The sequence below is a fragment of the Falco peregrinus genome, chromosome 7 (assembly GCF_023634155.1).
Source record: "Falco peregrinus isolate bFalPer1 chromosome 7, bFalPer1.pri, whole genome shotgun sequence".
NCBI lineage: Eukaryota > Metazoa > Chordata > Aves > Falconiformes > Falconidae > Falco > Falco peregrinus.
Window position 1 is genome coordinate 25,924,170 of NC_073727.1, and position 26,347 is coordinate 25,950,516.

A 26,347-nucleotide genomic window follows, 5' to 3' on the forward strand; every position below is an offset into this window, starting at 1 on the left:
CAGCCACTTTTCCAGCCATTAATCGCTAAACCTCGCTGCCGGATTGCGCTCCGAAACTTGGCGCTTTTCCCCCACCTTTTAATAACGCTTTCCCAAATGTTTCTTCGCCGAGGGTGCCCTGCGTGGGACCGGCCCTGCGGCTCTCGGCCCCGTCCCGCAGCGAAAGGTGGGGCTGCCCCGCTTACCTGCACCCCGCTGAGGATCGCCTCGCTCTTCTCCCTCACGTCGGGGAAAGGGCAGCGCTTGGAGAGCATGAGCAGGCGGGCCAGCACCTCGCTCAGCCCGTCGCGGGCGGCGGGAACCAGGAGCCCGTCGGCGGCACGGGCAGGCGGCACCGCCGCCACGGGAGCGATGGTCTCGCTGCGGCGCAGAACGGCTTGCCCGATGGTATCCAAGGCGGCGGCGCGGGTGGCAGCGTCGCGGCTGCACAGCCCGTCCCAGCGCACCTCGCCTTCCCGCTCCTCCATGGGGCCGTCCGCCTGCTTCCCCACCGCCGCCTCAGGAGCCCCGGCGCGGCTGCCCCATGGCGGGCTCCCGGCAGCCGCCAACCCGCCCACAAAGACGACAAACGGGGCGGCGAACGGAGAGACCGCTGCCTGCGCCGCATGGGGGGCAGGGCGGGCGGGAACTCCCTCACCCCCGGCGGGCGCCCCCGCCAACCGCCGCCCACCGACGCCGGGGCTGCCGGGCGAGCAACGCTGCTGGGGCTTCGCCTCTCCCGGCGGGGAGCGGGGCAGCCACCACCCCACGGCGCCAGCGGCTCCTCCTCCCCACCCCAGGCATGGAGGGAAGGGGACGGCCCCCGCCCTGCCTCTCCGCCACGGCGCGGAGCGGCCCCCTCAGCCCTCCCCGCCGGGGCCGGGCCGGGCCGCGCCGCCACAGACCCTCGACGATCCCCTCAGCCGGGCGGGGGGGGGGGGGGGGGGGGGGGGGGGGGGAGGAGGCAGGGGGAGGAATGGGCAGGAACTAGACCCGCCCAAAACGGGGAGCCCGCATGACGGGCGCGCCCACGAGCCAATCGATTCTTAGAACTCGGCGCCAGCAGCCCAATCGTGACGGGGAGCGGCGGCGCCCGGAGGGGGGTGTTAGGAAGTGTAGCCTGGCCGAAGGGCGGCGCTGCGCGCGCGGGGGGAGAACTACGTATCCCGGCAGGCAGCGCGCGGCACGGCCGGGCCGGGCCATGGTGCGCCCGCGCGCAGGGGCCGCCTCTGGCACCGGCACCAGCACCGGCACCGGCACCGGCACTGCCCGCGGGCCCCCGCCCCGCCCCGCCGCGGGATGCTGCCGGGGAAGGGTAAGCGAGAGCGCTGCTGCCGTTTCTGCGCTGGGTTTTGCCGGGACGTTGGTTTCTTTGTGTCACGCCCCAACAGGTTGTGTCAAAAGCAGGTGGCGGGCAGAGCCGGGAACGCAGCCATTCCGGTGGGGGTTTGCTTCAGAAATGTGGATTGCCGCGAAATGAAGCACGCGTGTGTTTTGAGCAGCTGCAAAGGCTTGTCAGATACACGCTTCAACAGAAGCCTTTGATGTAGCCTAAGTAAACACAGCAGCAGAAAGGAAAAAACAGTCGATGCAAGTGAAATGCAGCGCCCTCGACGCTTGAAATTAAGGCCGGGGGGGAACCCCTAGAACATGCAAATTGGGCAACAGTTTCACAGTCTTTTTATCCAAATTAATCCGTTTGTTTTTTTTTTAAACCTAAATTCTGCTGGAGCCTATAAGCCTGGAGAAGGGAAGGCTCAGGGGGGATTCTTACCCATGTATATAAAAACCTGAAGAGAGCGTGTGAAGGGGACGCAGCCAGGCTCTGCAGTGGTGCCCAGAGGCAGTGGGCACAGACCAAAACGCAGACGGTTCACTCCAAACATCAGGAAACAGTTCTTCACTTGTAAGGGTGACCAAGCCCTGGCACAGCTGGCCGGGGGGCTTACGAAGTCTCCATCCTCAAGGATACTCAAAAGCCACATGGTCATGGTCCTGGGCAGCTGTCTGTAGGTGGCCCTGCTTGAGCTGGGGGGTTGGACCAGGTGACTACCAGAGGTCCCTTCCAACCTCAAACGTTCTGTGATTAAGTGTGATCTGCTGCCAAATGGGCTGGTCATGCTGTTTCTCTTGCTTTTTCTGCAGGGGAAAAAAAGGCACCTTCTTGGGAAAGTTAATTTTCAGCCAAGTCAGCTCCTTGATCCAATTCACCCCTTGGCAGAGAAGAGGAGAGGGAAACAAGGGCAGAACCACCCATTTGCAGCTGTCACATTAAAGCAATCATAAAACTACAATTCCGAGTATGCTGAAAGGCAAAAGAACGCTTGCAAGTAACTCAGAGACAGGACAGAGAGGGTCCTGCGTAATTAGGGTCTGCATATAGGGTCTTGCATAATTATTTTATGTTTCTTATGTTCACATTTCCCACTCTAAAATTCAGACCTCAAAACTGAAATTAAATGCAGAACAAGCTACTTGCATACCACAGAACGACACAAACCGCTTCTGAGCCCAGAAACAGAGTTTGGGCTGGCTCACCAACAACAGCCATCAACAGTTTTTATTTCTTAAAGAATCTGGTTTCATCATCTGACATTCCTTTTGTTTTCTGGCACTGTTTATCTAAGGCTTGCACAATAAGTGTCATTCTGTCATTACCTGTACCTTTTAAGGAAGACCAATCTCTCTCTGGTTTTTTTTTTTGGTTGTTTTTTTTTTTTTTTCCATAAAATCCATTCTACAAGGAGTCTGCATAGCCATTGTTCGGCAGCATGGACAGGCCTGGACTGCTTCATGCAGCTGCTTCCTCTAGGCCTTTGGCACCCTCATGAACAATATATCTACTGATACCATCACTACCTGTAATAAATGTGAGTCTTGACTTCCCTAAGCACTCAAGGCCTCCACCCATCATAACTGATGGGTTCAAAGAAAGTAATTCTGCCAGTGCCTTTTATGTTGGTTTGTTGTTGTTGTTTTTTACATTAGCTACCACTTCAGCTTCCCATCCCATTCTGTCATCACTCATTATGATCTCCCAGTTTTCCTGTGAGTAGGCATGTCACATATGCTTGCTTTATTTCTATCTAATTTTTGATCTTCAGAAGTTGGATAGATCTCATTGTTCCTATGATAGGCTTGTGCTTGCTGGGTGTCTCTGGCAGTGGCTACATACATCTGAGAACAATGAAGTGAACCAGAGTCAGGACTGAAGTGTTGGTATTAGACTTTGGTACAGCTATATTCCCACACCGAATGCTAAGATTGATTGAAAGTCACAGCACTGCCTTTTATCTTTTAGAAGTTGTTTTTTCCACTGGCTGCAAATGAACCCTGGCTACAGGAAACAGACTGTGAAACTGGCTCCAAGGCCTAAACTTTAGATTTCAGCCCTGTGTTTAATAGATTTTAATGTAGTACTTTGGTAATGGAGATGAAGGTGGCTTTATTTTTTCCAAACCAAATCTCTGCAGTTTTCCGATACCAGGTCAAGCTTCTGTATGTACTGCAAGACATTGTGGAAATCAAGGTCAAAGGCTACCAGTGGAATTAATCAGAGCCTGAAGTTAGGGAAATGTGTTTGTTTGATTTGCGTGTCCACTGACTGAAGTTAATATGCTTGTTTTTGATCCCTAAAGAATGGATAAGAGAAAGGCAGAATTATGAAGGAAACAATCTGGCAACTCATCCAGAATTACAGCATTTGAGTTTTTAAAATGATAAGCTGAAGAAAAACAAATTTGTGGCTTTTTTAAACCTCAGTATTTCCTTCCTTGATGATTTATCAACTTCCTTCTTTTTTTAACTAGATAAGGACTTCTATAGCCATATGCAAATTATATCCAACAGCAGAATTACTTCTTGAAAATACAATACATCGTCATTGTATTCATGTCCTTTCTAAGATATAAGATCTAAATTATATTATATTTACTTTTTAAAGTGTTTTCCAGTTTCTGTATTTCACAACAGAGCACTTTACTGCAGAATACACTTAGTTACTGGAGAACTAGTAATAACACAGTAAAACTTGTGCAATTTGGGACGAACTGCTTTTTAAATCAATTCTTTCAACTGCTTCTATTTACATCTGGATTTGTTGAAGCTTATTTCATTCCCACTAGTAAATACCTAGGATGGGATCACTCTCTTCTAGAAGTTCAGAGGCTACTCCTCTATGGTCTTTGAACCCAGGCACAAGGCTGGTGTTACAGCGAGACTCATGTATCGTCCCAACAGACTGGTCTCAATGACTGAGCAAGCTGCAGTGTAAGGCGTGGGAGAAAATGTGCTGGTTTATTTCTGAGCATGTTTGTACATCTACCATGTGTTCTGGCCTACTGTGGGTTGCATGTGTACATTTGCACCAAACTCTGCCACCCTGCCTTCTTAGAGGTCACAAATGCAGGAGGGATGGGTAAATTAGCCATGGAGGTGCTTCTTCGGAGACCAAGTGTTTCTCACAGAAAGACTATGGAATAGTTTTACGCTGAAGGGTGTGTTGCTTTGAGAAGAGCTGGGCTGTGATGTACCAGAACCACAGGCCACTTAAAGTCCTGCTGCACTTTGCCAACTCTCTGACTATACTCTATTTAACTGTGTAAATGTAGCCTGAAAGACTAAAGGCTAGACCCTGGAAAGAAACTACGGTTAAACTGAAAATTCAGATCCAAAAAACTCCACTGAGCAGCCACTTGAACTCTGTTAGTCTGTTTCTGGATAGAAATGTCCTGAATTGCCCCAAGCTGGGCATCTTGGCACCTCTCTCCCCGTTGTCCTCACTTGCAGTCTAGGAGGTAGGCAGCACAGCTCCAGGACAGGTCGAGCTGAGGAGAACCTTTCTGAGCTCAACAAGTCATGTTCTTCTGTTATAGCCACAGCTGGCTTCAGTGCCCAGTTGCATTTGGTAGAGTGCTCACCTTCAGTGCAGTGACCCACTGATGACAGAATTGACTTTTACCTCAGGTCAACATCTTGTAACTCCCAGAAGAGTGTCCCAGGTGTTCAGAGGGACTACCAAGTGGAAGGGAAACATTCATCACCTCATCTGTTGAAGTTGTATCCCTATTGGAAAGGATGGCAAATCGGTGACAGTGGTGTGAACGAGAAGGAGGGAGACACAAGGAGCTGTAGGTGCTTACTCCTGTTTTCTGGTAGCTATTCCCAAGCTAGTGCTATTTTTCATCCAGGAACTATTTATCACAAAAACACATAAATAAAACCCAAGATTCTTTTTTGATGATTAAACTAGATGAGACAGACACGTCCTTGGATTACTCTGTCTTTTGCCTCAGCTGCCTTCTCCCTGTCCTAGACTCTTACACAGCTTTCTGAACAGGGTTCTAACTTCAAACGAAAAGGTGGTGACTCCCTGTTTCCTTCCTGCTCTTCCTCCTCCCAGTCTAGCATGGTGGTCAGGGATGCGGCATGAATGCTCCCCAGGAACTCCCACTTCCTGGCCAATGCTCTAACCACTGGGTAACAGCATAGAGAAGATGGACACTATTTCCTCCAGCTACACTAAAAGAAAATGAACATTGCTTACTGGGAATTTTTTATCTGCTGACAGACCAATAGGCCTTTTAAACACCTTTGGCAGGCTGTCTGTTAACACAGACCTTGGTGTTTTCCAGTAATAATACAAAGAAAAATGCTGTGACCAGCAGCCACATGAAATGAAGTCACAGACCAGAGAAGCTACAGGGACTCTATTCATTGTTTTAAAGAACAGATTTTGGCACTCACTGCCAGAAGAGCACTCCAGATTCTGAGTCCCAAGAGGACAAAGGTGCCAAGCACCAGGGTGGGACTTCACACACATCTATGTTTATAGTTCCCATGCACACAGCTTTTGTTAGCTCCTCACTGAGCGTGCTGCTTGTTTTGGCTGTATACCTGCACTTCTTTTACAAGCAGGGAATCTAAGCCTGTCATTACCAAACTTGGTATTCAGCCCTGAGGCTGGAAGGCCCACATATCTTGGAACATCAGTCCCTTACTGTCCCATCCCTCTGTGATTTATTAGGGTCACACAGAATAGCAAGAATTTAAGTCAAGTCCCTAGAGATCCACTAAATTACCTTTCAGTCAGAAAATGTGCATCTAGTTAATAGGGGAGAAATGTCTCTTAAATAGTTTATAATCAATTGAAGTTTAATATATGCAATATTGTGCAGGATTTCATAGCATCTTACTCGGATTTTTTTCTGCATCTCTGAAGTCATGCAAGTTTAAATACACAGATTACATGAAACAAGTATTCTGTTGCACGGTTTTGAATGTTGTAAATTTTCCCAGACAACTCAGGGCATAAGTAGTGGTAGACCATTTTTGCATTTCTGAATACTCATTATACCTTATGAATTACAAACTATTTGGCATTAATACTTAGGATATTGTGCCTGTTTGGGATATGCAATATGGATGTGTTAGAGTTACTATGAATATTCTGAGACATGTTAACAGATTATCCTATTTAAAATTATTCTTCAACAAAAAAAGGTCTCTGAGGTAAGATTGAAGGGTTGCTCTGACTTATATCTGCTTGCAATTTTTCTGTATCTTTAAAGACAACTGTTGCTGACAAAAGATGACTTTGGGAATCATTTCTTGCCAGGAGTGAAACTTACCTTTTCCTTGTTAGTTGTTTGGGTTTTTTCTCGCTCTTGTTCTTAGGTTGCTTGATGTACAAATGCAGAATGGAGTTCTTGCTCCTTGCCAGGTGCCTAGTTATCAGCAGCACAGGAATGGCGGGGGGGGGGGGGGGGGGGGGGGGGAAGCAGGAGTGGTAGTAGGTAAAAAGAGACAAATAATTATCCTCTTTGTGTTTCTCTGCTCATCCATGTCATGCTTTTCCAGTTATCTGGCTAAATATCTCCTCCTACACCGTCTCCATGCTAGGTTAAAGAATGTTGGATGAAGAGACTGCCACTTTCCCTGAGAAAGTATTGGTAAAAACAGAAGTTTACTTTGAAAATAAATTCCAAGGCAATGGTGGGGACACAATCTGTGTGTTTCATCTGCCTAGAGGGCAAGTTGCAACGTTCAGAACCATCTTTCGATGATCCCATTAAATATTTGAGACATAAAAGGTGAAAATTATCATGTGGTAGAAGTGTTTACTGTGAATGAGTCAGTACCTGCAATAACTATCCCCTACCTCATTGTATTTCTTCACAATGATTGTCATTTCAACCCACTCTTATATTTGTCCCACTTACCCTAATATGTCTTTTCTGTTTTGCATTTGCCCTTCTAATCCCTGATTATTCTGCCTGTGTACAGATACACAGTCTTCTATACTGGAGACAGTTGCCCTTGAAAACCTTCACTTTCCACAACAGCAAAGTCATCTTCTTTTTAATCAAGGGTCAATAGCCAGAGCCAGTAATTTCCTCCTGCCTTCCAATCTGTTGAGACACATGCACTGTGCTTTGCACTTTAGAAAGCTGTGAGAGCAGCTTCCAATCAAATGAGCAAAAGCAGATTTTTGAGGGTGAAGAGAAGTAGTGAAGCTAAGCAAACTACATATGGAAGACAGTGTGACGGCATCATCAGCAGAAAATAAGTGGGTAGAAAAAGTAACTTTTAAAATTCTTCATGTAGAGTACTGAGGAGAGCACCTTCAGTTTCCACATCAGTATACTAAGAGCAAACAGCATCTGTTGGAACTAAGGATGAAGGGAAGAAACTTGGCAGTTGTTGCTATGTGGGGGGGAAATAGCTCTTTTTACTTTGTACAAAACCCTAACTGTTTATGCTAGAAGAGGGAGAAGAAGAAGCATACCAAAGGGAGAAGAGCAAGGAACAAAGCTATAGGATGATGTAAATACAATGAAAAGAGAGGAGATGAGGGAGAAAAAGCAACTATAATATGGGGATGGATGAAAGGAGATGACAAGAGGAACAGAACCACGAGGGAAGCGAGGAGGTATATGAGTGACCACTTACAGTATTGGGGTTTTTGTTGCTTTTTACAAGAAGGTTATCTTTAATTACTTTGGACTGATTAAAGACTTAGAAAGGTAAAAATGCTATATTCCAGGCCAGATGCTTTCTTGCTAACATAGCAATTGTTAGTAGGTAGGGATTTGCAGTCTTACTTCTTTGAATGCTAAGTTCAGTTATCATCTGCTCATACATGTTAAAGCAGTTTGCACCAATTTGATTTCCTCACAAAGTATTGAATATGATTTTATCATGCACTTACGAATGAAGCCCCAATTTAATGAGGAATTAGGTCTGCTGTCCTCGTTGAGGAAAACAGCAAAACTCTTAACATTATGACCCAAGTTTGCTTGATATGCTGTTAGGTTAGCACCAATTACTAAAAAAAGTCTTTAAAAAATATCTGTTTTTTCTCCTCCTGGTTATTTCTTTGCCTTGTTCACAAAGTGGTTGTGTAACTCAGTCCGTTTGCTTTCTTTTTTGTTCTCTATCTTATCTTCAGCAAATAGGAACTAGAGAAATATTAGTACGAATGCTCAGAAGGTCTGACACCATGAAATAAAAAGCTTAGGAGTGGGGTTTTTTTTCATTAAAATACCAGTTTTCATCATACTTCACAGTACATGCAGTGTCATGGGAAAACACAGAATGTAATTTCCTTTTCTTCCAAGACTGAAAAAAAAATTGTTGTATGAAAGTTCTGTGTAAGACTTTAAATTCAGGAATGAATAGGTTTTGCTACAGTAGTATCAACGAAGAAACCAAGTGCTTAACCTTTGTATATTCAGTTCTGAGACTGTCAGTTTGTATCTCGCAGTTTGTACAGCTCCCATGGATTTCTCTGTGTCAGTTTTCAAAAACCTCCCAAGTTCCTTAATTTCTCTAGTCATTTTATTCAAATTTCAGTCATTCAATTCAATTCAAATTTTAGTCATTTGTTCTAAACTCATTTAAAGTGGGACTCAACAGAACTTAAAACCATATTGAAATGCTATATTGATTCAGTGAGGTTTCACTTCCTATTAGTTTTGCAGCTGTTACCATTTAATTTCTAACCCACTTAGATTAAAGAAGGACGTGAGTACCCGTTACTTAGATATGTCCTGAGCAAGGTCATATGTTTCAGGCTGATTAAAGCAGTTGTGTCAGGATGCTAGAGACTGGGTGTTCCCAAAACAACAATGCAGTTTGCCTACATTATTTATTTCTTCTTGTCAGTAGAAAGGCTGTTCTTTGTCTGTTGGGAGTAAGGCTGAAAGAGCATTGCAGCACAACTAGTACAGCTGACCAAGCTTTTTCCCTGGTTCTTGAAGGAAAGTGAAAGGAGTAAAAATAGACCAATTTGGATTGTGTCACCAAAATGGCCTCTCACATAACCTTTTGCCAGCAAGGTTTGGCTCAAATAGACAAGCCAGCAGCCAGCATTCTGGGAGTTTCTCGATGTAGCCTGTGTTGGGGTGACTCTTTAAAATTTCTCTTATGTCAAATAAACAGTGAATCATTCTTTGATTCATCTGAGACTGTTTTCAATTTCATGAAGAAAAACCACCATAAATTGTGCATGCCCAGTAGGTCAGGTCAGAAGTTAGATATCTTTGTATTTCTTTCTGAAAAGTGCTTTGATCTCTTTTTTCTTTTTCCTCTTTGAAGATGTTCTGACAGCACCTCTTTCTTTGCTTCTAAAAGGTTGCCTGTACAGTAATTTGAATGAACCAGGATCTCTGTGAGGTAACAAACATCAGAGAATTTAGTGTAAGCATCCCTTACATTATCACATTATTCCTTTAGCGTATATCTTTCAGGAAGCTGTTAAGCCAGCATTATTCCCTGTATCTGCTATAGTTCACATGTGGAAAAAGCTTTTCCATATGCTGCTTTACAGTATGGGACACAATTGTGCATGTGGCAAAACAGTTTTGGACTTTTAACTTCATAATAAATTTTCTGAAACTTTTTTAATGACATGGCTAGCAAAGGAGGGGAAGAATGGAAAAGAAGGGAGGAGGAGGAAGTCGTAACTGGTCTTTCTGTAACATTTAGGATTTCAATGTTGTTCAGTAAATCTGCACTGTTGGCATACTTACTTGTAGCTAGATAGCAGTAACAAAAATGTCGATTGATTTTTACAGCAACCCAATCCAGTGCTCTGGCACTCAATGCAGGCCACATCCAGCAAAAATAAACAGTGTAAATCACGTTAGTGCTTACATGACCATGATGAAATGGGCAATTCTCTGTTTGTCTTAAGGTACCAAACTCCAGCTTGATTGCTGTCCTCTGAGCCATGAAAGTCACAGATACAGGTATGGACCTGATGACAGGATTGCTCCCCAACAGGTTCTGTAAAAGCTTGCTCCCAGCCTGCAAGTGATGGTGAGCCAACAGGCAAAAGTGGTCCTGCTAAAGGGAAAAGCTCTGCTCATGCTTGCACCCCAGGGGTGAACACGCTGGCTGCAGCAAGGTAGGAGACAGGCAGTGTAATTACATTAGTGCAGTGCTGTCACAGAGCTAATTTGCTGTGCCTGGCACCATGCAATGTGCACAGCGTTGCAACCATGTGGCATTGCACTCCGGGAGCCTCTTGGCTCAGGCTTGGAGAGAACATAGGTGGCTTGGCCAGGCTGATGGTTAATGGCAAGCCCATGTGTAGCACTAAGTTGCCTCGTGCATGATGCAGGGTATGTATGAACCGGCTACTTTGTGGGTTTCTGTGTGAAATAACACTGGGCACCTGAGCATCACCACTGTGTCCACCGGCACAGGCTGGGTCAGTTCTTGTTAAAAAACCCAAAGGGCTAGTGCTCACTCCAGATGCAGCCTGCACAATGCAAGTGCTTCACCCCGCTCACTGCAGTGGTGCAGACTGCTGGGGCAGGAGTGGGGCATTTCTTCCTTCTTACCCTCCCCTCCTCTCAACTGTAACTGGGGTATTTTGTCAGCCTCTGTTTAATATGCATACTTCTCCCTTGGCTGTTCCCCAAACTCAAATGAGTGCATTAATAACCTCAACGAAAGGCTTGTCTAAACAACAGTGTTTTGGCTGCTTTAACGAGTGTTGTTCAAGTGCTAAATCCCCCAGGCCTCGTGGAGTTACATTAGTACAAATATCACCATTTGGGAAGCAATTTCTGCTTTAAAGCACCTCTCTAGGTCTGTGTACCGGTGTCCATGGTACCGTGGAATAAAAGAGTGGATGTGGGCTCTCTAATCCTGTTTAAAAAGCGAACCTGTCTGTGATGGTTTTATAGAAACTTAAATACTTGTGGGGGGAAAAAGCTGATGATAGGACGGTTGACGTCCAAACATATGTCAAGCTACTTAATTATTTCCTGGTAGGTTTCTTGTCCTAGTGGGCTGAAAGTGGTCAGGATGTTTGGTGATGTCTTGCTGGTCTAGAATGACTCAGTCCTTTCCCCGGCCCTTGTCCATGCCTGAGGTCTGCAGTGTCGTAGACATTACTTCTGTACAGGATAGTTGTTATAAACTGTATTTACCTCTGAAGATACTAAAGGACTTGTCTACACCAGAGCACCTCTACGAGAATAACTATGCTGACAGAGCCTCCAAGTGCTATAGCAACCATTCCCTCAGCCTACTTCACACAGCCTCCGCGTCTGAGAAAGCTGTGGCAAAGGAAGGCATCCGTAACCATGTCCACAGCAGGGGTTCTGCAAACACAGGTGTCTCAGTTGTGTGGTATTGTATTCCCTGACACCCCTTGCTGAGCCTGTGCTCTTAGGAGCAGCTTGGGGAGCTTCCCCCTCCAGCTGCAGGGTGTGTATTACCCTCTGCTGTGCTGGCAAATTGTGGGTTTTCATGCTGAAGCCCACACTGCATTAGCTGGATCACCATCACTGGGCTGGTGAGCTGGTCTCTCCTCTTTCACCTTCCCCTGACTTTACTTGCAGAACTAAAGGGCTTTTACTTTCCACTTGTGTCCCCTGCATCCCCCCTGCTTTGTGTTACTGAACTCGACCACAAACTCTCATATATTCTGGACCTTTATTCCCTCCCCCTCTTGTTCATTATTTGCTTCAGATCACCCCACCCTCCTTACAACTGTCCACAGATCTGTCTCCTTGGAAACAGCAGAACTTGTTTATGTGAAAGTAATAAGGAAACTAATCGATGTGTAGCAGCTGCAGGCATACGAGGGAGCCATGTTCCACTGGAGTACATCGGAAAAGTGAATCTCTGCTTATGCTGCCTGCCAAAAGGTTAGATGATGTGAGCAAAACCCACCTTCTTCCTCTGGAGTTTCCAAAGTTGCCTTCCTCTGTTCACAGCAGCAGTGGGAAGCTTTTTGTGTGTGCATATGCCTGTTTTTATGGACCTTTTTTGCTAGTCTTTTTCATCACCAACATGTAGAGGTTGAGAAGCAATGGGAAAATTGGTAAGTCTTGCTTATTTCTTCTGTTGTGGAATACTGCGCTGGTGCATCATGCCATGCCAGGCCCATCTCTTGTCTCGGCCCTGACCCCCCATGCAGCCACAGGACTTTCCCATCCGTATCTTGAGTTTTCTGCTGCTCCCTGCTTTCTGCCCTTCACTGCCACTGCCCCTTGTGCTGTTGGAAATGGTGCATATGACTGGCCAGCTGCTACAGGCAGTCAGGTGTCCCTGCAGGCTGTTTCCCAGTGCTCCAGGATGGAGCTGTGCAAGCGTATAGACAGCTTGTGTGGCCATAAATGTGGCACGGTCACCGGGTGGAACCTCTTGCCAGAGACAGTGGTATGCCTAGCCACCCATGGCTTCCAACTCAGTGCCAAGACCTTGTGGCCTGGACTCAGGCAGAATGGTGGCAGGGCGCCATGGGGAACTCTCCAGAAAAGCAAGGGTAGCCTGGCAGGTCCCCTTTTGCAGGTCTGGGGGAGCTGTGCCACTGCCAGGGGGGCCGTGTCAGTGCTGGGGGTCTGCCTTGGACTGTGGGATCTGCCCTGGGGGTGTTAGCACACAAAAGCAGCGGTGTCCGGGAGGCCCTGATCGAGCAAGCCCTGGCGAATAAATGCTGGTGTTGACATCTCCATGATGACAACTTGGAGGAGGAAGGAAGTATTTCCACGTACCTTTGGTTTACTGCATCTCTTGAAGAGGAGGTGCGGATGGATGATGATTTTTTTATTTTATACGGCTTCTGAAACGGTGCTGGAAGATCTGTTCCTGGAAACTTTTTCCATTACTGAAAACTTTCTTCCCCGCCCACCTGGTATGAATGGCTTTTCCTGGGGTGTGCTTCATCAGCAGGTTCCAGTCTTGGTTTGGGTTTCTTCCTCCTGATACTAGATAACCTCTTTTGGGTGACTTTCTTGGGAACTAGGGTCTGTGAATAGCCCAGCCCAAGCAGGAAGCCTGTTCCAGTTGCAAGCTTTGTATTTTAAACTCCAGTGATACCATAACATCATGTGGTTAAACTTTCAAATAAGCTGTTCTTCTATCAGCTGAAGCTGTATATACTTTTAAATTCTTACATGGCATCAAGTGAAATGCTTGGTGATTTAAAACTTGCATGTGTTTTAAAACAGTGTGATGTAAAACTTGCTTTAACTTCCTAGAGGTTGCGTTGGACTAAACCACTTTCTGCAAGCTTCACTGTCCATGTCTTGAGTATCATGGACAAGAAAATGATTATTTGACAAGGTGTAATCTTCAAATGTACTTCTAGTAAAATAAAGAAAGGGTAGAGTGGAAAGGGAGTGGAGAAACAGGAGTTAATACATATACTTAATAATAAGAGGAATGCTAGGGTTATTACATATTAAATAACTTTCTGTTATCTCAACAGTAAATATGGAGAACTATATCTTTATTATGTAATAAAGCCACATGTAAAAAAAATAGGCAGGAGAGCACTAAGGAGGCTGCAAAATGAAAATAGGCTGTAAAATTTGGAATGCTTGCTCTGCAAGGAGCACTGAGAGGCAGACGCTGAAGTCCATAAATTACATAATAGAAAATATTGTCAATCCTTGGCTTTTCAAAGTACACAAATCAGCATAAATTATTAGAAAGCACCAAGAAAAATCTTAGAAAATTTTGGGTGTTCAAAGAGAGCTATGTTTAGTGTTTCAACACTACGTTGTTTTCAAAACAACGCTTTTCAGTTGTTTTGGCATTGCATTAAAATACAGGATTCATCTGGGGGTGTGTGGAGTTTTTTTAATTATTATTTTGGTGCACATAATCTGTTTTGATATAAACAGAGCCAGGGACAGCCCAGTTACTTACTTTGAAAACTGTTAGTCTGTTATAGAGCTAATAGCATTAAATAGCTCTTTTTTTGTAGGCTGTGGATTTTGAATCAAAGAACAGTTTCATAGGAAGCTTTCTTCAGCCACCAGATAAGATGCTTCCTGCAGCCTTTGCTTATACAGAATCAAAGAAGTTGGCAGCTGTTGGTGGTGACAGGCCTTCTATCCCCAATAACCAAGGTAAAGCCAAAATTTCTCCTTAAAGTGGTCTTTTTAATTGTTCCACATGAAATCTCTTGAGCAAACTCCTATTCTGTTTTACTCAGTTCAATGACTTGCTGTGCTTATCAGACTGACATTGAGACAGGATGTATATGTGTCCTGAGGGAGTAGTCTCCCTGAAGTCATACGTCTGGAATGGAAACTGCTGCAACTCTTCTAACATCCTCATAAACTTCGGCTTTGAAAATTGTTTAACTTAAAATCGTCAAACTTCCTCTAAAAGCAAAGGAGAATGCTTCAAACTCAGCAGAAGCAGTTCATGCCTTTAAATACAGAGTATAAAAAGATCGTTGGTATGGTACACTGAGTTGGAATTGGCTTTGCATAGTGCTGTTCAACTCCCTCTAGCTTAAAATCACTTCTGAGGTTTTTTGTGTGATAGGATTCCTTGGGAAAGCTTTAGAATAATGCAGACTCTCAGGAGAGTGAGCAGAATGAAAGTTACTCTGTATGAAATATGGGTCCAGTGTGGTCGTTGTGTGCCTTAATGTGGAGCTCCCAGGGCAACTGCTTGGTGGCTTAGCATATCTGGAAAGCTCAGTGAATCACAAGGATTCCATACTTGGATTTACTACAGTGGACAACTTTGCAATATTGCACAGGCACAACCTATGGGTGTGCATGTGATCATTGCTCTTCACCTGAAGAATCTGTGACTTCATAGTAATCTTTTGTCATACAGTTTGGTCTTCTTTGATTAAAATGTGCAGTTTAATGTTATGCAGCTAAGTATTTAAGTAAGGAAATGTTTGACATGCCATTAGAAAGATGGAAGAAGTGGTCCCACTTTGTTTGTTTGTTTAGTTTATTCTAATGGGGCTATGATAAGCTGATGAGAGTTGCTATGGAGCTAGCAATATTTGCTGGGCATTCCTTTACTGAGAGAATTGGTATAGGGAAACTATCAAGGCCTATAAAGTGTCAGAAAATAAGCTTGACTTGTTACAAAACATGTCTTAAACTTCCATGGGTGTGTATACTTTTTGGAGAGCTAGTAGGCTTTTCCTTGTAGCTGAAATTGCAGCTTTTACTTCTGTCATAATTTTGACACATACTGATTTGAGGCTAAAAGCAAAATCTTGCAGACTTGTTTCTATGGTTAAAGAATCATCAAATACAAGAAACTAGACACTGTGTGATCACCTTTTGAAACAATAATGTTTTTAAAATGCACTCTCTACTAAAATGTCCCTTTGTATCTGATTTCCCCCCTGTCCTGAGTCTGGTTTGTTTGTTTTTATTTTCAATCTCTCCACATCAGTTTTGTTAATGAAAACTTGTGACCTCACTCGGATACCTGTGTTACCTGCTTCTGTGTAAGCAGAAGTCTCAGGGTTTCTTATGCTCAATTTGCCACAATATCTTCGTGCTTGCTAACATTTAGAGCGAAAATAATTTTGCTCATAGGACCTGTGCTTTATACCTCGGTTATGCAGTAAACATGTTCATTTTCTCCCAGATATGTTCGGTATGTATTTGTGTACTGCTGGGGAATATAATTAATTTCGGGAATAGTCCTAGGAAAAAAATTTAGGTAGTATTTTGCTGGTTTAAGTGCTTTGTAAAAATAATAATAATAGGAATATTCATTACTTAAGGTGTAACTGTTGCGTTGTTTGCTAGCTGTGGTGGCAGCCCTGAAAACTCTTCAAGAAAAGATCCGCCATCTAGAGTTGGAGAGGTCACAGGCTGAAGATCATCTGTGCAGCCTCTCCATAGCAGCGGCTCAGTATAAGGCCTTGGAGAATGAATCCTACAAAAAGAACACAGCACATCAAGAACTGATGCAACAGAGGAAAGGTACTTCTCTTGAGTGCTAAGGTGTAGCCACAGCAACTCCAAGAGTTGCATCATCCAGGGAGTGTTTGTTTTGACAAACTGCTAATTAATGCACCCCCTTTCCTTTTTTGCTTCAGAATTGGGGAGGGGCAGGAGCTTGGTAATTGTGGATCAAGTTGAGATCTTTTTTACTTACATTAAGCAAGTATTGCATAACGCATGCAGTTATTTTAAAGAATAAGCAGTTTTCAGGTGGTGTGTTTTAACTCCTATAATAAGCAAGCAGCAGCTTATGTGTGTAACACTACTAGCTTGAGAAAAGTGAGGGGAAGGGAAGAAACCAGATTCTGGATAGATATTTGCTGATGTAAATCAAGAGCAACTGCAGTGCTCATGCCTTTGGAATTCAAATCAGGGACTAGCTCTGGAAAAACATTTTGATTCTCATGTCATATATAAAACATTTTTTTACCACATGACTTGTTCAGACTAAGAAAACTTTTTTTGCATGTTTTGAAGACAGAGAATTCCTCAATGAGGAGACATTGTATAACTAAATGTGTAACTGCCATTGCTATACTGAATGTCTTTGTTTCTCTCTGTAGATTTAAGTGTGCAGTTAAATGCAGCACAATCCCGCTGCTCCCTGCTGGAGAAACAGCTGGATTACATGAGAAAAATGGTTTCCAGTGCGGAACTGGAAAAGAAAATGGTTTTAGAACAACAGGTGAAGCCCTTTAGCATACTGACAAAGTAGTGATACAGTTAAAAAGCATAGAAATGTGTAAAATCTGAGCTTTTTAATGGCCATTATTTTTCCTCATCCTTGCTCAGGGTGGTAGCAAATGGAAGTAATTTACTGTCTGACTAGCTGATGACAACTGTTCAGTGAATTGTATGAAAAAACTCCCTAGGTGGGACTTCTAATGAGCAAACCCATGCTAATACTTGCACATTTGGTAGACAAAAAGGCTGCTGGAAACTTAAGTCTTCTTTGTCTGCCTGGTATTTTTCATCACTTTGCAATTTAAAAAGTATGAAATATAAACTAGTTAAACACCTTTACTGTAGTGTGTTTGGTTTTTTGCTGTCTGCAATAACTTCAGTCGGCTGCCAGCTCCATTCTTGCTTACTTTTTTCCAGACCCAGCTTCAGAAAGGGGAAGATCAGAACTGGTTGGAACTGCATGCAAAACTTGAAAAGCTTGAAATGCTAGAAAAAGAGTGTCTTAAACTTACTGCTACTCAGAGAACTGCAGAAGTAAGCACACATGGAATGACAGTATGAAAGTCATTCATTTGAAATTATTTGTATGGCATATTGTTAGTAATACTAAGTTTTGCAAAAGTTTCCTCTGTTGAAGCTAAGATCATAAAGCATACCTGACTGAATGTCACCTTGGCTTCATTTGCATGTCTTTTTTTCAGTCTGGCCTTTAAAAATTCCTTCAGTCCTGTTTTATCCCAGATTACAATTGCAAGCTAATTCAGAGTTCTGATCCATCCTGGCAAACTGAAGTGTGACTAATCATTCTTGCCTTCAAATTCAGAACAAGATCAAACACTTAGAAGAAAAGCTTTGTAAGGAAGAGCAGCAGCGTAAGCTAATGCAAGACAAAACTGCTCAGGTAGACTGAAAAGGTTTTATTTTATCTTATTTTTTGTGACTGAAGAAAGATACTCTCTCTGTCTAAAATACCCTTCTCTTAATTACATTTAAACTCCACATGTTTATTACCTAGGGAGAACTCCTGGAATACTACCTAGACCAGTTATAAATTACAGAAGTAGAAAGCTTACCAGGCATATTGCCTATCTCAATCAAGATTCCACTTTGTTTTGTATTAATGATACAGTTCATCAGCCTCAAAGCTGCTATCAGAGGTCTGGGTAGAAGATGAGTTTCTAGAGAATCTGCAACTAAATCAGATAAATTACAGTAACTAGAAAGTGGTTATATAAGAAATCTTGTACCCCAAATAAGGTTGGTTTTTGTGTTTGTTTTCCTCTTTTTGTTAAGATCTACTGAAATCTAATATATTGGACTATACTTGGAAAAGTCTTTGATCAGTGATACTGTTACACTGTTCATTAAGTGCGAACTTGAATAATTCATTATTCTGCGAAGCCATAATCAGTCTGTTGGGCCACCATCCATCTGAGAGAGGAATGTTTTCCAAAGACAGCAAAATCAAAAACCCCTTTTTGTTAAAGGGGCAGAGTAATGGTGTTCCAAACTTCGCTTTGCTGAGAAGTAGCAGTCATTTTGAAAGAGAGCAGTTGTGCTGGCATCCCCTTGGGGTGGGGTGAGGGGATGCAGAGCTGAAGAATAATACTGAAAGAACCTAACCATAAGTGAAGCTGAGAGCTTAAATTAATTCATCGTTGCTGTCAGGTTTTATACCTCATCCAAGGATGAGAATTTTCATCATTCCAGGAAGCCTGAAATAACATGCAGATTGTAGGCCAGGTATCATCTCCAGAATCCAGCAGAATGACACAGTCGATGGCAGGTTTTTGGGTTTCTTGCTTAAACTGCTTGCTGCTGCAGAGCAGAAAGCCTAGCAGGGAGATAATAGAATATCTATTATATTATTATAAATAATATTATTTATTTAAATAATAATTATTATTCTAAAATAAAATTTCTTTCTTCTGAGAAACATAGTAAGAATGACTTTCCCAAAGCAGGTAGTTGCTCAAGAAAGGACTTGGATGTAGTAAACTGAATCCTGAACTAGTATTAATACCATCTCAGTTCACTGCAGGATGGGTTTAGGTCTATTGGATCTAGGTTGGGAAATAGAGGGTGTGGGGTGGTTCACTTCCCTTTGATGACAGAAAAGCCAGAATAATCTCACTTTTGCGATGGACCTCCAGCATTGTTTAGCCGAAACTGTTACGCATGCCAAAACAAAGTCCTTGTCCTATGTTTAATTGGGAATGGCTATTATCCTGTTTATCATGAGCTTTTATATCAGCTTTGAACTACAGAGCAATCTGATGATTATCCAGTAGGTTTGACCTCAATGTTACACAGACAGGCTCAGTTCTCTCTGCCCCAGATTGTAAGATCCAAATGTTCATGTTCCTTGGATTTTATGATCAGATCCCCAGCATGCGGCAGGATTGGCTTATCTCAGTTGCTGGTTGTCACAGTGGAAAAATACAGCTGCTGCAGCTGAATATGAAAATGAGGACTTCTAAGACAGAGCTGCAAGATCTGCCTGATAACCTGGCATCCTAGTAATCTGTTCCGGTTTTAAGTGTAGCTTACGCCTTCCAAGCAGGGCAGTTGATAGTGCCCTTAACTGGTTCTCATCTTTGCATGAAAGAGGGTATTAATTAAATCATGCAATTTCATACTTCTAATATTACATTATATGGTTGGGGGTTTTTTGCTTATTCCCACAGCTTCAAATAGGATTTGAGATAAACAAAATTTTGATGTCTTCAGTAATGTCTCAAAATGAACCTAAAAAAGAAAATGGGAAGAAGAAAAAAACTAAGAAGGTAACATGAAAGTTTTTATTAGCATATTGTTGCTGATAGCATCTGCCTTGCACAGAGGCATTTGGAATTTGTGACAAAGGGTGATCTAAGAGGCACTTGGTTTGTCTGCTGCGCTTTACTCCATTTTCAAAGTGACAAAAAGTGTTGAATACCTCTTTGGTTTTTGGTAATTAAAACGGTGCTAGAGCTGGTAACACCTCACTGGAAAACTTAACCTTACCAGCATGACAATAACCTCTGTTACAGTCTTACTGTCATATCCCCCTCCATATCCTCTCTTAGCTGTCTTTCAGTTTATATGTCAAAATTAGTTTCCAAAGAAATTTTAGGCACCTTAAGATAGTGTGTTTTGGGGGGATTGTTGAAATCAAGAGAATTCATTTTGCAACACATGTTACAGGTCAATCAAAATTTTGCAACTGTGGTTTTTCAGACTTAAGCAAGCAATGTTCAGTTTCTTTAATGTCAACCTAATTGTCAAGCTATCTGCTAAATGCAGCTGGAATAAAATTTGCTTGTCTTGACTGTTGGAAATCCTACTTCTTCTACATTCAGGAAAGAAACTTTTTTTTAAACCACTGAGGAAACTGAGGTGATGCATTACACTGCTTCTTTATTTGAATTTTACTTATTAAAAAAAAAAAAAGTTTAAGATTGTGCTGCTGGGTCAGCAGATTGGAATTTCTTGTCTTACTTTTTCTGTCTTATGGCAGAGAAATCCTACAATGAAGAAAATCCACTTTTCACAATTACATGTAAAGGCTGGTGAACTACCTTTTGTGGCTGGGAAGGTGAGTGAAACCAGATGTTCTTGCTAAATTGGCATCTACAGTCGCATGAATAAGTCTCTTTATTGTAATTGTTAATCATTTCTGTAAACTATTTAATAATTCTGCTTTAAGTCTGTCAGCTCCAGCCATTCTGTTAGCGCAAACGTACAAAGTGTATTGCATATTATGAAGCATCGGAATCCACATATCTCATCACGAAGACAAGGAGGAACTACACCAGGAATTTTAGGACGCAGTGCACTTTCAAAATCTGTATCCTCTTGTTCCACATCACCTACTGCCACCGGAAGTCTTTCGGACGTTCTGTTGGCCATACAAGATGAGCTGGGCCAAATGAGCTTGTGAGTACTAATCCCTGGTGTTATGAGTAAAAGTGACTTCAGTGAAGCCCTGTGGAACTACAGGTGTGCTATAGTTGAACCGAGCCTGTTTTAAGTGTAGGACTACTTGTTGGCAGAATGGCCTGAGCAGGTCTGACTTGTAGGATTTTTCTCATTCAAAAAATTCTGTCCTGGTGTTTAACTGATCTTGTGAGCAAGCAACATATTTCAGCTGGGTTTTTCTGCTTCCACATCCTCTACTTAACTGGGCTGCTACTGAAGTAACAGCTGCAGCAAATGAAAAATCTTTTAGGCCTATGCTTTTTAGAAATTTTAAACATATTCTGAGGTCTGCAGAGTAGACCAAGAATGTTCTCCTGGGGAAGACTGCAAAGGTGCTGTTAGCACTGAGTAGGCCTGCAGCATGCAGTCAGTCTGGGTGGTAGAATACATTAGTACAGCTGTGGCATAGTCCTGTTACAACATCTAGCCTATTCCTTTGTACTCATTTTTTCTGTGTTCTCTCTCTACATGCATGCCTGATGGGTCTTTGTGCTGAGACAGCCTGGTGTTCATACCCTTTCCTTGTTGACAGCAGAACTTGCCAGTCCTGTAAGGGGGTTGTGAAAGAGGGACAGTCTCCTGCCAGAAAAGGGGCAGGGTGTGGAAGAAGCTAACGCATTAGATGGGAGTGTATGTATCTTTCTAACCATGCAAGTAAATGTGGATTACAACTTGTGTTCTCAGGCATCTTCCCATTAATGCAAGCTTGTAGAACTGTGGGCCAAAGCTACGTAGCTGGTCATAGTAGACATGTTGACATGAGCTGTGGTTTGAACAGAGGAGGATGTGTTGGTTAAACCAGTTAGGATTTTGACACTGATTTGAAATCCTTGATGTGGCAAAACTTAAACGGGCAACCAATGCCTTCTTCAGAAAGCAATGTTTGGCTTACTCATGGCAATTCAAGGACAGGCTTTATTTTTTTTTAATAGCAACAAACAGTTGCTCCAATGAAACTGTCAAGGAGCAGCAGTTACTCAGAAGTCAGAAAAGAAGCCAACCTTTGTAAAGAGATTATTTATATATATATATCATATAAATATTATTTATGTATATATATTTTTTAAATATATATAGAACAAGGTCTCTGTTTTTGACTAGTTCAGATATCTAGGTATCAAGTATATCTACACAATTTATTTTGGTTAAGCTGGTTAATTTAATTAACCAGCACACTTCGCTGCAAATCTTTTTGAGTAGAATATTTTAATTTGCATAATCTGTCAGAAAAACTGTAATTTAAAGGTACTAGTCTAAACAATACTTTTCGGTATTACACTAAGCTTTCAAAGTCTGCACTAAACTGGGCAGGAAGTGAAAATACCATACTGCATAGCTGCTGTTCGCTTTACAAATTCTCATTTTGCACACTATTACGCATGTAGTTGTTATGACTGTGGCAAGAGGGAGGAATAAGATGCACATTAGCTACAAATTTGGAGAAGATCAGACCCACCAGAAAAACATACCTTTTCTAGGGTGTTTATATTACAGATTAATGCATATTGTGTGAGAGGGTAAATAATACTAAATTGCTTTACTCTCGACAAAATGGCTAGCAACTCCTTCAATACACTGAAAGTACTGAAAGAAATCCTAGACTAGATCATGAATACTTAGTGTGCCATTCTTGTCTTTAATAGTGAGCAGCAAGGACTTCTGAAACAGATAGAGGAGACTCAAGACTCCAAAGTTCGTGAAGACCTAGAAAAGGACCTGGATTGCCTTGTGAAACAAATGGAGATTAAAGGAGAACAAATATCCAAGCTGAAAAAGCATCAGGCTACTGTAAGAATAAAACGAAAACTCTCTAGCTAGTAACACACTAGTCGAAAAGCTGCCACAACTCTGCCTCCTGTTGTCATTAACTAGAATGTCACTGGATTGCTTAAGCCAGGATGTTCCAGTATAGGTGATTATAATTAGGCGGCTAGTTCGGTGTTATTGCCTCCAATTCCTTCTTTTGATCAAGAAAAAGTGCTTACAGCTGGTAGCTCGAAATGTACGCTAGTAGGGAAGCTTCCTGCCCCGGGGCAGTTCTGCAATACAGAGCTGGGTTGCTCAGTCTGTCACATCTGTTAGCTGTGTTAAGACTGTTGGGATTTCGTTCCTTTGTGTCCTGTCCCTCTGGGGAATGAGAAAATAGAAGCTATAAATCCTGTATAGACTGGATTAAATGTCTTTTGTGTTACTGAAATATTAAAACTTTTTATTAGCCAAATAGTCTGTTGACCACAGCTTCTCCAATATCAGTCAGACAAGCCTTTCAGTTTTGTGTAACCCCAAACCCATACACATTCAGTGTCAGTATGTTTTAGAGCCATAGGTAACAGCTTTTCATACATGCCCATATAAGATCACTCTTCTTATGTGATCTTATAAGATGAACGGCTTAACCCTTTTGTAGCAATTTGGTCTGGAACATATGATAAAAAATGCAATCCATAGTTCTGTCTGATAGTTTGCTGTTCTTCCATCTTACGTTTCAGGATGAACAGACTTACCTAAGAACCTTGCTTATACAGGAAACAAAACAAAACTCCATGTGAGACCTTATGGAAGGGGGAGGTGATAGTTTATTCATGTTCATTCTGTGATAGATTTTACTCACTCAAAGCTTTTATTGTCCATGTAATTGCAAGCACAAAGATGGTTATGTCAAAGTAGAATTGTCAGAGTTACATGTTAGCAATATGGACAAAGGACATTGACTGTTGAGTCCTCACTGCCTCTCTTGGCAACATCAACAATTACGATGTTATTCCTTGCCTCAGAATCTTGCTGACTTCATCCTCCAGGAACTTGAGACAAGGGACAACAAATGCACCTTTGTTCCTTCCTTTTGCATATCTTTATGGCTACAGTCTGCCTTCATTTTGGGATGATGAGAGGAGGAATAACACAATGGGGTGGTGCAACCTTGTTGTCATCCTTGCCTATTATCAGGGTGCAGATCTGCTGGCAAGTCATGTGTGCTCTGGAACAGCCTTATCAGAGCACACGCCTTAGGGTCATGATGTAAATAGCACATTCTTTGTGTTTGTTTGATTACTGTCCATCATGCCCTGGTTATCAATACAGGCCACTCCTGTAACACTTGGCCTATATGGTTTTTTTCCTGGCACACAGTTATTTCTGTGTGCATTTTGTACAGATCAGTCTTAATATTTCTGATGCATATTTCAGCTTTTAGAACCTATCATAATAAAAATGCTGTAGTCATCTCTGTGTTTCACAGTTAATAATATGTTCTAGAATGCAATTAAAGTTAATTATTTTTAGAAATGGACTTAAAGCCTAAACTGGCATATGGAATGCTTCCAGCCTAATTTTATCTTTGGGAGTGACCTTTTCATGCCAAGTGCAAGTCAAGTCCTATTATCTGACATTTAAAAAACTGTTCTGTAGCAGTCAATCCTATTTAATCTGTTTTCCAATTTTGTTATGAGGCTTCAGAGTAACCTGCATGAATAGAGTAGCTGATAATATACAATATACATCTTATAGGTTTGTTGAGATTTTTTTGTTTGTTAGGGTAGTACAAGCTGAAATGGAGAAAGACCATTGTAAATATAATTTGGTAACAGATAATATTCTGTCTCCCTCAAGTAAACAGTTTTACCTTAGGGTGTGATGGGGTTCAGCGGCCTATTGAGTGTGGGTGAGGTCAGTTTTCTGTAATGCTTTCTGTGTTGACAAGGCCACTTTTCTGTAGTGCTTTCAGTTACAGCAAGACAACTATGTGCAAGATTAGTAGATCTGAACTTCTTTTTTTTTTTTTTAATATCTGTTAGATATCTTTAGTTTGGAGTTTGGTAGAAGTCCAGTGAGCTCTACATCTGTAGGTCTTCCGAGTATGTAACATTCTTAATTAGTAATCTTTCTTCCTAGGTGCAGAAATTAAAGAGAAAAACTCAGAAATTGAAGCAAGGGGCAGCTCATATCAGACTAAAGTGTGGTGACCAAAAGGAAGCAAAGGAGATTGCAGTCACTGTAAAGGAAAGTATGTCTAAATCTTGTCCTGGACAGAAAAGCAGAAGCTCTCTTCAGTTGCTAAAAAATGTGCGGAAACTTCAGTCAACACTGAAAAATGATGATATAATGTGGGAACAATAGTTCTAAAGTTTACTGTGTTAGAAGTTTCTGAAGTCTGACAGCTAGTACATTTTTAATTTCACAAAATACTTTTAAAAAATAAAATAGGTATAGCATAGATATAGACGTTCTAAACTGCCCACTCATTAGTAGGTCAGTTTGTTCACCTCAGAATTAACTTTTATGTAGGGTACCTGTAATTCAACTACAATGACTTGTAATAAAGTGTTTTGATGGATTAATGAAATGCTTACTTGTTAACTTGTCAAATAAAATTTTATAGCTTTTTAACATTTAAAATAGTATGCAATCTTTGGTGTTCTGTTCCCCCTGCTGCCAAGAAGATACTTGAAGCTTGCTTTTCCAGAATTACTTGGGCTAGTGCTTCTGTTCAAATAAAAACAGTGCTTTTCCTTTTCTCTAATAAGTGGAGATTCAGATCATTGCAACTGAGGCAAAAGAAGCGGTATTATCTCTTATTTATATACATTTTCATTTTATTATTATTATTATTACTCTGTAAGCTTTAATGAAGACTATTGGCAATATGCCCCCTTAGTATTAGGGACAGCTAGAGACTGGAAGCACAACCCATGACTTTATTAAACTATGACAACGTGACAGTGTTCTTGATAAGTGCATGGAATGGGCCACTACCAAAAGCTTGGGTGCTTGGCTTCTCATGAACAGAACCTCCTTCTACCACAGTATAAAATAACTGAGCTGTCAGAGAGACCTTGATCTGCGAGTACCAGGACGGGTTGTGGAATTTGTATACTCATACAAATGCGATGTGGGTCTTTATGCTAACAAGGAGTCTGCTCTTTTCCATCCCCCACTATGTACATATATATGGTAGAAGATGTAACAGTAACTTTGAATCAACACTGGTTATTTAGTTGCGATAAATTCTTGGCTTGAGGTTACTGACTGATCCTGATTTTCCTGAGTGTTTGCGTATGTCAGAAAAAAATAGCTTCCTAGGGATGTATCAGTGAAGTTCTGCTGCAGGTATCTGGTATGAAGAGGATGCAGTGGTTTTCTTAAGCCCCTGTGCAGTTAGGAATTGAAATTGGAGACATGCTGTATTGTCAAGAGTTTTGAATAAAGACTAGTAATGTGTGCTCCTAATGGAAGGTTGGGTCTTTGGATCAGTAAGTTTTGCTCTGGCGCCCTTCAAGACAAAGGATTATGAAAAATTTCAGACAATTATTTTATATTTAGAATACCCTGTTACTATCTTTGACAGGACCTGTGTTTAGGAGCTTTTAGGGGTGAAGGGGAGGAAGTTTATGTGCCCTTAACATCTTTATTAGGAATGTGGAAGACGAGGTGGTTCGGCTGATAGTCAAGGGATGGGTTTCCTCCACTCTGTTAAATTGTATAGACAT

General features: G+C 42.1%; 2 protein-coding genes across 7 annotated transcripts in view; one reads left to right on the forward strand and one right to left on the reverse strand.

The window, feature by feature from the left end:
• Positions 1-897, reverse strand: part of SESN1 (sestrin 1) — an 85,097-nt gene extending 84,200 nt beyond the window's left edge. Inside the window, exon 1 of the mRNA XM_055810029.1 lies at positions 186-897. Coding sequence (XP_055666004.1) covers positions 186-467 — 282 coding nt within the window. The 5' untranslated portion in view covers positions 468-897. The remainder of the gene's footprint in view (positions 1-185) is intronic.
• Positions 898-1,159: 262 nt separating this feature from the next.
• Positions 1,160-25,256, forward strand: CEP57L1 (centrosomal protein 57 like 1). Of its 6 annotated transcripts, XM_027796159.2 has the most exons (12): positions 1,193-1,294; positions 10,175-10,229; positions 14,210-14,354; positions 16,020-16,196; positions 16,781-16,902; positions 17,319-17,435; positions 17,725-17,802; positions 19,589-19,687; positions 20,401-20,478; positions 20,590-20,819; positions 22,505-22,649; positions 24,753-25,256. In XM_027796159.2, the coding sequence occupies exons 3-12, from the start codon at positions 14,270-14,272 to the stop codon at positions 24,975-24,977; spliced, it is 1,356 nt and encodes a 451-aa protein (XP_027651960.1). In that variant the 5' UTR covers positions 1,193-1,294; positions 10,175-10,229; positions 14,210-14,269; the 3' UTR covers positions 24,978-25,256. The 6 variants fall into 6 exon arrangements, with proteins under 6 accessions (XP_027651958.2, XP_027651963.2, XP_027651962.1 ...); XM_027796157.2 differs by lacking the exon at positions 10,175-10,229 and having other exon boundaries at positions 1,160-1,294; XM_055810995.1 differs by lacking the exons at positions 1,193-1,294; positions 10,175-10,229 and adding an exon at positions 2,734-2,849.
• The last annotated feature ends 1,091 nt before the right edge of the window (positions 25,257-26,347 follow it).